This window comes from Gossypium hirsutum, chromosome D06 (assembly GCF_007990345.1).
Source record: "Gossypium hirsutum isolate 1008001.06 chromosome D06, Gossypium_hirsutum_v2.1, whole genome shotgun sequence".
NCBI classification, from domain to species: domain Eukaryota; kingdom Viridiplantae; phylum Streptophyta; class Magnoliopsida; order Malvales; family Malvaceae; genus Gossypium; species Gossypium hirsutum.
Window position 1 is genome coordinate 48,096,661 of NC_053442.1, and position 15,001 is coordinate 48,111,661.

The 15,001-nt window shown below is 29.7% G+C and overlaps 1 protein-coding gene across 1 annotated transcript; it reads left to right on the plus strand.

Moving 5' to 3' along the window:
• Window positions 1-1,674: 1,674 nt before the first annotated feature.
• On the plus strand, window positions 1,675-14,188 carry LOC107900107 (protein DMP6-like). Its single transcript, XM_016825814.2, has 2 exons — window positions 1,675-1,781; window positions 13,659-14,188. Exons 1-2 carry the CDS (start codon window positions 1,675-1,677, stop codon window positions 14,023-14,025), a joined length of 474 nt encoding a protein of 157 aa, XP_016681303.1. The 3' UTR covers window positions 14,026-14,188.
• Window positions 14,189-15,001: the final 813 nt, after the last annotated feature.

Consider the following 15,001-nt stretch of genomic DNA (forward strand, 5'->3'; position numbering starts at 1 on the left):
ACACATCACCTCATAAGGTCATTTGGTGCAACACTTCATATACAAATCCAAATCAAATCATGGTGTAAAACATATTTAATCACGAACAATTTAAAACATATTTGATATATTATCTCTAATACAATTTAATTTCATTATTAATTTTCAACAACCAAATTCAATAATTATAATCACCACAATAATTATAATCACGAACTTACCTCAATTGAAACGGTTACAAAACCAGAGTCGACAACTAGTCCAAAGCTTTAGCTTTTCCTCGATTTAAATCTAATTACATCGTTTATTGATCTAAGTATTAATTGACTCCATTAAACAATCCAAATAACTTAAAATAATTAATTCAAGCCTATAATTCATTTTAATGTGAATTTATAAAATTACCCTTAACATTTTAACTTTTGTGTAATTTAGTCCTTAAACCCGTAACTTGCAAATTCACCATTTTAAACTAAAAACCATGCTAGCCAATTTTTCCTTAGTCTTATAACAGCCCATATTTTTCCTCATTTCACACAATTTACATTGAATTTTACTATTTCAACAATTTAACCCCTAAACCTTAAAATCATCAAAATCACTTAACAAAATACTTATATTTATCAACTAAGCTTAATAATCTACAAATGAAATTCACAAACACACTTAAACCATTCATGGTAAGCCCCTAAATTTTTAACAATTTTACGAATTGACCCTTGGGTTAGCTAGATTAAGCTAAACTAATCATAAAACATAAAAAATAATTAAAAACGAACTTAATAACACTTACATGCAATTGACCGAATGGCAAGGGAGCTTGAAGATTTCTTCTTCTATTTCAATGGGGATTTTTTGATGGTTAAAGAGGAAAGAAAGAGATGATGCCTTTTTGTTTATTTTATTATAATTTAATTTAATTTTTCTTTTAATTAACTAATAAAATAAATATATAAAATAACATAATAAAAAAACATCAACCGTACCTACCATTTAAATATGGCATAATTGCAACATAAACCCCTTTAACTATCTTAAGTTAATCAATTAACTAACGCTGTGTTTGGTTCACCGTATTACCCAATCCATTACGCCCCGATTACGTGCGTATTACATTACGCCCCTATTCCGGCGTTTGGTTCGCTGTAATAGGTATTACGCGCGTAATCGGTTACGCCCCTAATCCCCAAATTCCCGTGTTTTCCAATCCCTTCCCAAATCGCTGTATTAGCTATTACTTCCGGCCTCCCTCCCAATCTCTCTGTTTTACCCTCCCTCCCTACCCGACCCTCTCCTCTTCCGTCCTAATCATTTTCTCCTCCCATTTCCCACTGCTTCCGTTGATTATTCTGTCGTCATCGTTTCTTCTCGTTTCTTCTCGTCTCGGCGTCTAGTTTCCAGAGTCAGGCTCACTTCTTTGGACCTTTCTTCTATGCAAAAATGGCATATCTCATGCACGAACTCCTCAAAAACAAATCAACTCAAAGATTCATCCTATCTCTCAAAACCCCACAACACCAACATCGACTCTCAAAAGTTAGCCCTTCACTAATCCCTCAACAAACTCACCATTTTTCATTAATCCAACCTGAAAATTCCCTTGAAAATGACAAATCTACTGAACCCTCGAAGTTGTACCCAAGTTTCCCGTTTGGGTATTTATTGAACCCCATTAGCTCAATTGGGTTTGACACAATGGCTATCATGGAGGTCGAGGAGGAGGAAGTAGAGACTGAGGATGATAATGCCGGAAAAGCATGGGCAGATAGTGTGAAGAAGAAGAGGAAGAAGAAGATGAACAAGCATAAATACAAGAAACTCAGGAAGCGTCTCAGGAGAAAAACATAGGCTTTCTCTCTGGTGAGAATTTCACGGAGAAGTTTTATTTCCTGTCTTTTTTTTTAATAATTTATTCAAATATTTTGGAACTAGATGATATGGGACTAAATTTTCCCTTCGTATTTTTTTGAACAAAACTTGATTTGAGTTGAGGATAGGAATGGAATGTTTGAAAATTCTTATCACAGTTGAGTATGAATGAAGATGCCAAATGTCATAGGATAAACAATGAACAATTGACATGAAGTGATTTATGCATATGATATGATTGATTTCTTCTTTATTGGATATGGGACTAGGATTGACTAGAGATGAAAAAGTGTATATCAGGCAAAATCATTCTCAAATATTGTTGTTTTTCCGATATTTTTCTTATTTTAATGGTGTGAAGTTTATGTCCTTCCTTTAGATGGATCTCATCCACTTTGGTTTCCCTTTATTCTTTTATGAAACTGATACTTTTGTTGTCAACTAAACTTTTTCACAAAGATTGTGTTGCTAAGTTAAGGCTATTTAGAAGGTAGCTAGGAAAGAGCTAACTCTTAGGACTGATGCCTGTTGGTCTTCGAGTAGAATGAATATGGTTTTTGTTAGATTCTATGTTGCTCAGATTCTTCATTTTGTTAGAAGCATTTTTATCCGACAAATATCGGTATATGGGTATGGGGATGTAATCCTTCAATGACTATTCAAATACATGGAAAAACTTAGGGGGAAAATGGGCATACTCCTGTCGGAATATACCCAATCTGACTCTCACACACGAATCCGAATAACATAGGTTGAATGAGTTAATAAATTGGTAGAGAATGTAGGTTGAGGTTTCAGGTAATGTAGAATTTCAATTCAGCTATGATTGTCTGTTTTCCAAATAAGGGAAAATGACACACTTGAAGTTTAGCTGATTACACCGGTTGGGTTAATATAGTTTATTGTCCTTCTACTCATGCAAGTTTCGAGTGTTGCTGTCTTACCAAAGGAAGCTAAGCCAAATAAGATAGAATCACCATTGCGAATTCAGTCCTCATTAACCCCGAGTGTCGCTGCCTTATCAATGGAAGCTAAGCCAATTAAGTTAGAATCACAATTGCAAATTCACTCCTTGTTAACCCCTTGACTAATAAAAAAAGATCAGATTTCTTTGTTTTTGTGTCCTGGATTAATCAATTCATTCAGTATTTATATACTTGGCATTTGGTGTTTTCTTCATGATTATTTGATTGGTTCTCTCTACTTTCTAAGGTCTTTAAATGTAGAACATTTGGGTTTTGCCCAAAGCAGATCGAGATTAACATTTGGGTTTTGCCCAAAGCAGATCGAGATTGAATTTCAGAATTTGCATGCTCGTCTGTTCTTTGTATTGTGTGACTTGTAAATGACTAGTTTTTTTACTGGTATCTTATAATATACGAAATGATAGTTTATATTTGCCTCTTATTTTGGGCATAAAGCAGACATATTAACATCCAAGTCCATGCCGGGTGGTTTAGACTTTGAGAGGTTTCCTTGTAGAATTTACGAAAAGATTGAAGTCTCTGTTTTTAGCATCCATGGGAATCATTTACCTGCAATTAGTTGGTGATTTGAGCTGAATCACATATAATAAAGCATTTATATGTGACTTGTTTATTTGTGTGTACAAGTTATTTGGATTGATGAAGAGGTTGGGCATGGGGAATTCCATGATGCTCAGACATGATCTTCAGTGATAGTATCAAAACTTACCCTTAATTTCTGTCATCACTTGTATTTCCAGCACAGGCATGCTAAATTTTTTCCTAAGTTTTTCCTATATATTTGGAAGATCCTACCTCCATATGGCTGTTCACGTGTATGTTAGGGATGAAAAATCACGTGTATGTTAAGGCATTTAAGCACCAAAGTGACAGTAAAAGCAGGCAACATTGAACCAATTTTGAAGAAGTAGTCATATATATCCATTAGTGCCGGGGCTCTTATCACTATTCAATGAAAACGTAGCAGCTCTGATTTCTTTGTTGGTTACTAGTTTGTTTATATCCGGTGGTGCTTCACTGGATAAAATCTCTTGCGAACAACCACTAACCTTTGCGTCTGCAGTTCCAAGGATGAAGCATAACCAGCTTCTACCATTTGGATCATGCCATTTTTACTCTCATTTCCAGTATACATGCAATATCCATCTTTATAAAGCTTAAAAAGTTGATTTGCAAATTACTATGTTTCAAAACGCAATTTAACCCTCTTACATTCCAAGACAGAATAATGATGATTGAGAGTTTGGAGGTGAAGTCCCTAAGGTATAATCATTTGTTAAAATGCTCTTATATATTACAAGCTGTGTTTCCATTATCAAGTGTAGGGGCTTTTTCTAACAAACTGTAATTCCAGAAGTTAATGATCTCCCATTATATTTATATATGCACCACCCACCTTCAAATAAAGAAGCAATTAAGCATCGCTTTGTTGATATGTCTAAAACTCGTGAAGTTGGAGAAGAAACCTGTGAAAACAATATGTATAATTCATTTGTCATATGATCTCTTTTAAGTAAAATTCCCGACCATCCAACTCAAATGATCGTTTTCTTTAGTTTACCTTCAGTTGCCCGATTGGAATGGGTTAGGAGATTTCTTTCTTACCATTAAATATCAATGTTCAAACTTTTTGATGTTGTAAAACTATATAACATATGGATTTTAATGTACAATTTCATTTTCATCTAACCTTTTCTTAATATAAGTTAATTATGTTTATGCATAATATAATTCTCAAGTTATATATTGATTTTAGTAAATTCATATAAGAACATTTTATTATTAAGAATTTTATGAAATTATATATCACTATATAATTATATTTAATATTAATTATTTTAAATTGTATAAATTCATATAAGAAAATTTTTATTATCAAGAATTTTATGAAATTATATATTATTATTAAATTATATGTAATAATTATTATTTTAAATTATACAAATTCATAAACTATAATCATATTAGTTATAATAATTTTAAATTTTATTAAATCATATATTTAATTAAATCATATTTAATATTAATTATTTGAAATTTTCTTTTATAGTATCATATATTATGATTTGAGTAAATTTATAGAAGAATTTTATTTATTAAGAATTTTATTAAATTATATATTTTAATTATAATATATTTAATAATAATTATGTTAATTTATATTTTACAGTATCATATATTATGATTTGAGTAAATTCATATTAAATTATATATTTTAATTATAATATATTTAATAATAATTATGTTTAAATATGATTAAATTATTTATTATTGATATTAATCTTATTAAATTTAAATAACAATAACAATAATAATTTACCAAAACAAATTTATGCTAATTATTAAGAATTTTATTAAATTATATATTTTAATTAAAATATATTTAATAATAATTATGTTTAAATATGATTAAATTATTTATTATTGATAATAATAATCTTATTAAAATTTAAATAACAATAACAATAATCATTTACCAAAACAAATTTCTGCTAAGGGTATTCTAGTCATTTTAGTTTTTTCATTATGCTATTACACCTCTATTACACTCAACCAAACACAGGATTACTATTACGCCTCTATTCCATTACATTCAACCAAACAGTTGATTTGCTATTACACAGCTTTTCCATTACACCTCTATTCCATTACACCTCTAATCCAATACACCTCTAATCCAATACAGCGAACCAAACGTGCTGTAATAGAAATTAAATGTTTTTAACTTTTACGATTTAGTCCTTTTTACTTAATTAGCTATTTAAATGCTAAAATTTCTTAGCCAAATTTTAATATGACCCTAATAACACATATTTACGGGCTCAGTTTATAAAAACGAGGTCTAGTTAATCAATTAACTAATAGAAATTAACTTTTTTTAAATTTTTATGATTTAGACCTTTTTACTTAATTAGCTATTTAAACGCTAAAATTTCGTAACCAAATTTTAATATAACCCTAATAACACATATTTACGGGCTCAGTTTATGAAAATAAGGTCTCGATACTTCATTTTCTAAAACCACTTGACTTTAGGAATATACCACTTGAACTTAATTATTAGTTAAATTAACTAAAATTATCAAATCAAAAGTCAAATATAATAATATATCTTATTCGTAAATATTAAATAATAATATTGACGAAATCACTCGTCGAATCTATGATCTCAAAACTACTATTTCTAACACCACTGAGAAATTGGGCTGTTACATTTTGTATGTACCAATATTGAACAATATTTTTCATTTCTTTGGAGTGATAAGGAAGGTAAGATAATGAGAAATAAGGTGGTAAGCTTAATGATTACTTTGGGGATGAATAGAGAACAATGTCACATGGTCTAGTGTTTCTATTGCTTGAAACCCTTTTGAGCTATCTTTTCATTTAAAATCCAAAATGTCTTAAACCTCAAAACGTTACAAGCCTAGAGACCTATGCGATCTAAACATTTTCTTTACATGATCTTCTTGACTTGTTTACAATTAACTTATTAAATATTTTTTATTCACATATTGTGTCTATTACATATCTATATAGTTTATGTTTATGGATAACATAATCAAATATTTATTCATTTGAATTACCTCTAGGTTTGCTAGTTCTTTAACTTAATAAACTAGGTATATTTGCTTTAGAAGTACTTAAGTTAGCTAAACATCAATCTTAAGTTGTATGTAAGATATGTCTTATACAAATTCAATATTTGATTGTCATGCTTCTTATTGTTCAATATGTTCCAAGTGTCGTCCTATGCATGTTTTGTGTGTTTTCTTGAGGACAAGACAAGACAAGACAAGACTAAAGTGTGTGGGAGTTTGATCAATCATAATTTAATACATCCAATTAGGCTCTCGAAAACACTCGATGACCTAATTCTCAAGAAATTTAGAAATCTTTTTCCATACTTTTGTTGACTTTTAGTTTTTTTATTATTAATCATTTTTTCTTAGTTTTACTCCTTCTAAGACCTAAATTGGTAAAATGTCATTGGGATTCTAATGATTAATTTGAGCTTGTGTAAGGAGACAACGATTGCCAAACCTTAAAGAAAACTACATTTGACGTGGGTACAGCGACATTGGTGTAAGGATGTCACGACACCGAGCCTCTATTGCCTCGAGGGTGTAAGACTTCAACAAGAAATCAACCTGGAGTTGACCGTCGAGAGGGTTGCAACACTAAGGATGTTGTGTCATGAAATTGAGCCCAAAGTCGTAACACCAAGCCTCTCAGGTCGCAATATCAGTGATGGTTTTTGAAGTGAAGAAATCATAGCCACTACCGAGGATGTCGTAACACCGATTTTTTTGAAGTGAAAAAATTATGACCACTATCGAGGATGCCGCAACACTAGCTACTTGATGTCACGACAATGAGAACCCCCAAAGCCAAGATCGTGCCTACTAACGCTTGACGAGTGAAAAATTATAGAGGTAATTTTGTGTTCAAACAAGCTTAAGTCACTTCTCATTTAAGGGCATAATTGTCAATGTTAGGTTAAATGTTAGTAGACTATAAATACTACCTTATAAGTTTTTGAGAGAGATTGTTAGAGGCTGATCATCATTCTTTACTTTTCACAATTTTAGGCTAGGTTTCCTTTCTTTTTCTTTTCCTTTCTAGGCTAGGTTTCCTTTCTTTTTCTTTTCCTTTCTTTTCGTTTTTAGATTAGGTTTTTCCTTTTCTTTTTAGAATATATTTTATTTTTATTATTGTTTCTTCTTTTTTATTGTTAAATACTTTTGTAAATGAAGATGGATCAAGCTTTTGGGTTATATTGGTTTCACATCGAAATGAGCATTTCTTACCCTTACCTTTATATTATGCATATCAATCTTTCGATGAAATTTCTATTTGGATGTTAAGGTTTATTATGTGTTGATATTGTTTACTGGTTAATTGATGAGTTGATTGTTAGATTAATTAATGTTTATGCTTGATTTTTAGTTGTTCTTTTATATTGAAATGCTTAATACACTAGAATTAACACCTCTAGTAGAAAATCTAGATAAATGATACTAAAAGGAAAGTTTATCATTAGATATTCGATATAATTGTACCAAATAAAGAGATTGAGAGGACATCTATATGCCTAGATGAGGCCAACAAGAGAGCTTAGGTGTTATCTTTTAGTCTAGGATGAGACTGAGAGGAGATTCCTAGCTAAGAGTGGCAAATAATATAATCAGTATGAGTTTATTAGATTAGTTCGAGATTGATGAATCAATCAAATATCATTTTAATAATTTACATTATCTAAAAGAATAGGAAGAAAGTTTAGCTTAGTTTTTTTAATTGATAGTTTAAATTTAGTTTACAACCACTTTATATTTGAATTTGCACTAATAATTTCTGACTCGATTAGATTAACAATTATTTAACTTCTAATTAACTTGATAAACATATTTATAAATTTGACAATCCTTTAGGTTTGATACTTGGAACACTCGAACTGTTCCATTGTAACACTTATAAATATTACAACTGACTTGTCACACTTGTAGTACACCACTATATTTATATTTGTATTTGTGTTAATTCATAGTCTTGGTACACATATGTCGAGGCATAATCATTTGCCCAAGAAAGTAGCATTCAATTCTTAAAATGCTAATCCAATAGAGAAATAGATAGTAGAAGACATTGATGAGATCAAAAAGCAATTAGCCTTGTTCACAAAGGACATGAAAAGGTTCCCTAAGAAGGGAACTAAAGTAGATATAGTGAGACAAGGTAGAAGGATATTCAATGTTATGAATGTAAGGGATTGTTTCACTTAAAATTAGAATGTGCTAATACTAAGAAGAAATAGAAGTCATTTACAATCACTTGGAGTGATGAAGAAAGTTTAATGTAGATCAAGATGCGAGCAACTATGTTACTTTTACTACCACTATTCCAAACCGTGTTCTAACAGATTTTAAAGAAGATTCGGATAATGGTGATATTCTTTTTAAATATTTGGAGGATACTTATAGTCATATGTTAAAAAAAATTGAGATATTAAGTCAGTTGAATAGTTCCTTGAGGGAATAAACTATTATCCTCAAAATAGAAAATGAAAAGCTCAAAATTGTGGTCCAAGAAACGGATGATGTTTTGAAAACAACCAAGAGTGAGCTAGATGGTGCAAAGGCTATCTTGAAGAAGTTTAGAGGCCAATGTGAGAAGTTTCATGAAATTTTGGCTTCAATGAGAATTGAACCATGCCATAGAGGACTTGGTTACATCAATAAAGGTAAAGAACCTATCGCTCATCTTATTTTTGTTAAAGTTAAAGATTTGGGTTCTTTTCATCATAAGGCAGAGAATAAAAGCTTTAGAAAGATTATATGTCATTATTGTGGGAAAAATGGACATATTAGACCCCACTATTATAGGCTGATACGAGATTGGAAGAAGTTCAACTCAATTGCAAAACTTGTTAGAATGATGAATAGAACAAAATACCACAACATAGGTAGATTTGTGTAAGGAAGGATCAAGCACATTTTAGTAATGAAGATCAACATTTGATTGATGCTTGTGTGAAACATGAGGTTGCAACTTATGATGACAATGTTAAAGATTTATCAAGCATTGGAGAAACATCATCTAGGTTTCGTGGAAAAGACTATTGTTGTTCCATGAGCTACAACTCCTTTTGTTGATAAGGTAACATTCAATCTCATCCCCTTTAAACAATATGATGGAAGCCCATAAGGGATGAATAGAGTAAGGGTGAGTAATTTTGTTGATTTGGTAATTCTATCTACTTTGATTCTACTTATGGTTTTTTTATGGTTGCACTTTTCGCATCTTTATCAAAAAGGGGGGAGAATGTGGTAGTACCAAATGAAAAGTTTTGTTCTTGGTTATGATTGCTACATTTTGCTTCATTAAAAAGAGATATGGTGATAGTTTTTACTGCATATTTATGACCTTGGTGCATGCTTAATTGTTATGTGATGAACAAGCATATTGATTTGGGGTGTGATCAAGCATGGTTCTACCGCTTAGGGGCAGACATATTCTAAATCTCTTGTTATTCAAAAATATGTTATGACATGGATCAAAATTATAAATTCTCTCATTTTCAGCTATTAAATAATAGTTAAGTACTTGAAAAGCTTGTTTTAAATTGTCAAGCTACAAATTTTTTGCTATTAAGGTTTGATTATGAGTTATTAAAAGGTAAAATAATGAATAAAAATTTGCAATTTTTGGGGCTATTCCTAAAGGACCCAATAAATTCTTAATTGGAATTAGAGGATCTTTTTTGTGGCTTGTTTGGATTGTGGGCTAACCATTGGTTGCAGGGTTTTGTAAAAAATGTCAAGGGGGAGATTGTTGAGAAAGCTGCAACTGCTACTTCCATGTCTTGCTATAACGAAACTGTTTATCTACTTGAGCCATCGACTTATTCCTTGAATACATTTCGTTTGTGCTGAGCTCGGTCTACTTGAATCTAGCATATTTGACAAAACTAGAAGCATGGACTGACTAAGGTGCTAAGACTCCCAATGGATTGCTTGAGGTTATTGGATAAGCATTATAATCTTATTATTAATATTATTTTTAAGAGATAAAATATCATATTTATTCAAGAGATTTTTGGGGCAGTTGGAAGACTAATTTATGAAGACTTTTATGTGATAAATACTTAAGATAATTAATGGAATAATTTCAACTTTTAAATAAGAGTTTAAAGCCTATCAAAACACTGTTGATTGAACACTTGAAGAGGCCTATAAATAGGATGTTTTGTGCTACACATCAAGAACAGTTTTGGAGTTTCTTTGCCGACAACTTTGTTATTTTCTTATGGTTATTTTTTACACTCTTTTAAGTATTCTTTGGTATTGATTGTATTGTGAGGTATTTAGTTGGTATTGAGGCTACAATTACTTCTTTGTGCAAGGGCAGATTGGGCTTAAGCCAATAGGTGATCTGAATGATTTTTGAATAAAATCATTCATTGGATGAGGCTTCGCAAACATAGGGTCATTGTGTCTGAACTGCGTTAAAAAATATTAGTTGTGTCGATTCTTTTTTGCTTTTATTTTTGCGCTGCCTATTTTCGTTTTTATTGTTGTTACAACGAATGTTAAGTAAAGCTAATTTATCATATCTACAGACTAATTATTTTTTTAATATCTTATCAAGTTCAAGCTAATTAAGATATGAATAATGATAGTTTCAAAGAAAAATATGAAAAAATATGAATAATAAAGATTGTTAGGTTAAACTTTGTGCCCAAAACTACTTGATGTCAGAACTTAGGGTGTGCTTGGTTAAGTTGAGAAGTGGAAAGAAAATAAATTAAGAGCATGTTTGATGAGAAAGAAAAGTAAGAAGAAAGAAATAGAATAGATAATCATTTTCTTTTCTAATGCATAAAAACCTATCTATCCAAATGGAATGATAAGAAGAGAGAAGATAGAAAAAAAAGGATATATATTAGTTCAAAATTATACATTTTTAAAAATTTCATATCTTTCCTCTCATTTTTGAAGTCTTCTAAGTAATAAATTATTATTATTTATAATTTTTCCATCTTTCTTACCAAACACGCTTATAAAAAAATAAATTATCCTTGAATTTTTCATTTTTCCATTATCCTTTCACTTTCGAGAAAAGGTTTAGTTTCCATGGTGGCTTAATATAAAACATTGATAATGGTATTATTATACCATCTCTACGGGCTTCATTGTGAACTTTGCTAATGTTATAGGAGTCCTCGGAATCAAGAGCTAAATTCTAGATGATTTTTTTTAATTCCCTTATTTTAAGGGCCTTTGCCAAACTCCATCAACATGAATCCCACCAAAATTTGTTAGTTAGATAAATCCAATATTTTAATCCCAAATAATGCTGAAATATTTGAGTTTTAACGTAGACTTGTACTAAGCCAGAAAACACATCATAAAGTCATTCATCTCAAGTTATAACGTGCAAGCAATTTCGCTGTTATTTCGTTTCCTCCCTTTTTTTGCAAATAGACGATTTAAGCGAGCTTGAGATACGCCGATTTGCCGTCAGCACCACACACTTCTCGTTGCCTCGTAACTTTAGTCGTTCAAACTGATTAATTCAGACCCACAAATTCTCTCTCCTCATTTTCAACCACAAAAAGTAATATCTCTAATTTCCTTAGTACGTCTTGTGAGTTACAATATTTATGTCTACAATGATTTATTTTCATCGTATTCAAAAAATTATTTTAGCATTTTATTTATTTGTTTATTTATTTTTTAAAAAATTTAAAAATTTGTGTTTTTTTAAATCATCCCCAAATCGATAAAAAAATTTTAACGTTTTTAATTTTGCTGATGTGGTGACATAAACATGGATGACATGTTAGCATTTAATTAATTTTTTTAAAAAATTTTAAAAAATTCAAAAAACTATAAAATATATTTTTAAATTAAAAAACATTAAAATTATTTAGCATTTTATTTATTTATTTATTTTTTTTAAAAAAATTTAAAAATTTGTGTTTTTTTAAATCATCCCCAAATCGATAAAAAAATTTTAACGTTTTTAATTTTGCTGATGTGGTGACATAAACATGGATGACATGTTAGCATTTAATTAATTTTTTTTAAAAATTTTAAAAAATTCAAAAAACTATAAAATATATTTTTAAATTAAAAAACATTAAAATTATTTAAAAAGTATAGAAATATTTTTAAAATATTTTTAAAATTTTTAAAAAGTAATTAAATGTTGACATGTCATCCATGTGAGAATCTACGTGTATATCATGTCAACAAAATTAATAAATGTTAATTTTTACATCCATTCTCAGATGATTTGACAAAAAAAATTATAAATTCAAAGACTAAAATAATTGAAAAATTAAATCGATAACTAAAATAATTTTTTTTAAAAGTTGGATGGTAAAAAAAATCATTATGCCTATTTATTAATATAATATTATACATTATAACAATTTTATGTTTTATTATTTTTCTTGTAAGGGATAGGGGTTATTCAAGGATCAAACTTGAGACTAATGTTAACTAAAAATTTAAACACAATTCTTTTATTATCTTGTTGTAAGAATCTAATTTGAGACCAAACTAGTTTGACCTCTTATTCTCCATTCAACTAGTTCAATAAATTAAATTGACTAATTCAATCATGTTAAAAATAAAAAGCTTTATAAAAAATTAAAGATAAAAACAACATAATAAAAATTTCAAAATTCTTGAATAATGGTTTTTATTCTTATCTTTAATTTTTGATTACATATCAATTTTTTATTCAATTGGTTGGATCAATTAATTTAGGTCTAACAATATTATTTACCAATTTCACTAATAATTCAAAAGAACTCTTTTATAAATTTTAACAAAGTATAACTTAAAATATATTATAATATTACGTATATGACATTAATTATGCAACATTTATTATAAAATAGAAAATATTAATCAATTTCTAACATTTGGTTTATTCGTTGAGGTATCTTTAAAATTTTGTAATCGATTTGTAAGTCTTGCGTGGTAGGTTAAATGGAAAATTTATATATCAACTTGTGAATTTGAAATTTTATTTTATGAAAGGAAAAATGAAATCAGATCAAACTGTTTTACGTGGATGTGAGTTTATTGTATGGTATGAAGAAAAAAAAAACCAGAATCAGCTCATTCATCATAATACTGACTAAAATTTTGAACTAATCGACATGGAACCAAAAGTCCCATTCTTGATTTCTTTTCCTTTCAAGGCATCACTTGAGTCTCTTCATTCCCTTTACCTCCACTTATCTCTATTTCCATCTTATAAATACAGTTGCCTCTAAATAAAGTCAGCTCATTCATTATATTACTAAAGATTGTCATGTTTATTGTCGAGCTTCACAGACAGTTTCAGAGACAAGGATGGGAATGTCTGTTACGGGTTTGCTACATTGAATGGATTGTGGGTCATCGATGGTTCGGTCAGTGTTCCGCCTGAATTCGCAGCAAAATACCGACTCCGGTCCATAGATTTCATGCATGCTTTTATGTCGATGCTAGTGTTTGCAGCAGTGGCATTATTTGATCAGAATGTGGTGACTTGCTTTTACCCAACACCGTCTGCTCGAGTTCAGGAGATCCTCACGGCACTGCCGGCGGGGATCGGCGTTTGCTGCAGTATGTTGTTCGTTGTTTTTCCTACAACACGACATGGAATTGGCTTCCCCTTGTCTGCAAATTGACATTTTCCCCATTAATAAACAGTAACATATTGTTCACGATTCAGAGTCATTGTCACGTATTGAAGATTTAGTAATGAGAAAATTTGAAGTCTCGTGTATATATATACACATTATATATTATTATCTCGTCCATGATCAACTAGTCCAAGTTTGCGGATTATCACATATTTTGCTTCAATGTTTCTTTGATTCATAGCACAAACCATTGCTAATTTTCAATTTAGCCTCAAACTAAAATCAAGCGACAGCATGGAGAATGGTAGGTGCTTTGAAAAGGTAATGACTTCTTATGAAATGTTTATGATTACTTATAACCTATGTAATTTTTCACGCAAAACTCAAAAATATTTATGATTACTTAGCTAGTAACAGTAATTCAGTAAATAAAATTAAGAAAATGTATAGAAGGATTAATTAGCTAGTAACATTAAAAAGATTGTATTTGTTGTTGTTTCTTTCCTACTCTACTGCTCTTTTAATTTTTTTTATCGATTTTACTTTAATTCTTTTCCTTCTTTCTTTCAATTTATTGTTCCATAATAATTCTCATCCTTTCTATTTATTGACTTTCACAATTATTGTTTATAAATTTATTGTTGTTTTATTTCCTTTTGGCTTAATGGTACCATAAACCCTTGAACATTTTCAAAAAGTTCAATTAAGTTCTTTTAAACTTTTTGCACTCAATTGAGCCCCTGAACTAACAAAATCAACCAAATACTTTATTAATGTTGACCATTTGTATGTAGCCATTAATAATACTGACTCGGTCAACTATTGCTGATCTGGTAGTGTCACGTTAGCAAAAAAAAAATAAAAAATAAAGTCTTTTTCCTTTTCATTTTCTTTCTAAAATGAATAATCTTTTTTTTCTTTCTTTTCCTTTTTTTTTCATATTGCATTTTTTTCTTTTTTTTCTTCTTCTCCCCTTTTCATGTTTCTCAACCTTAAACCAAATCGCAACAAGGAAGTAACT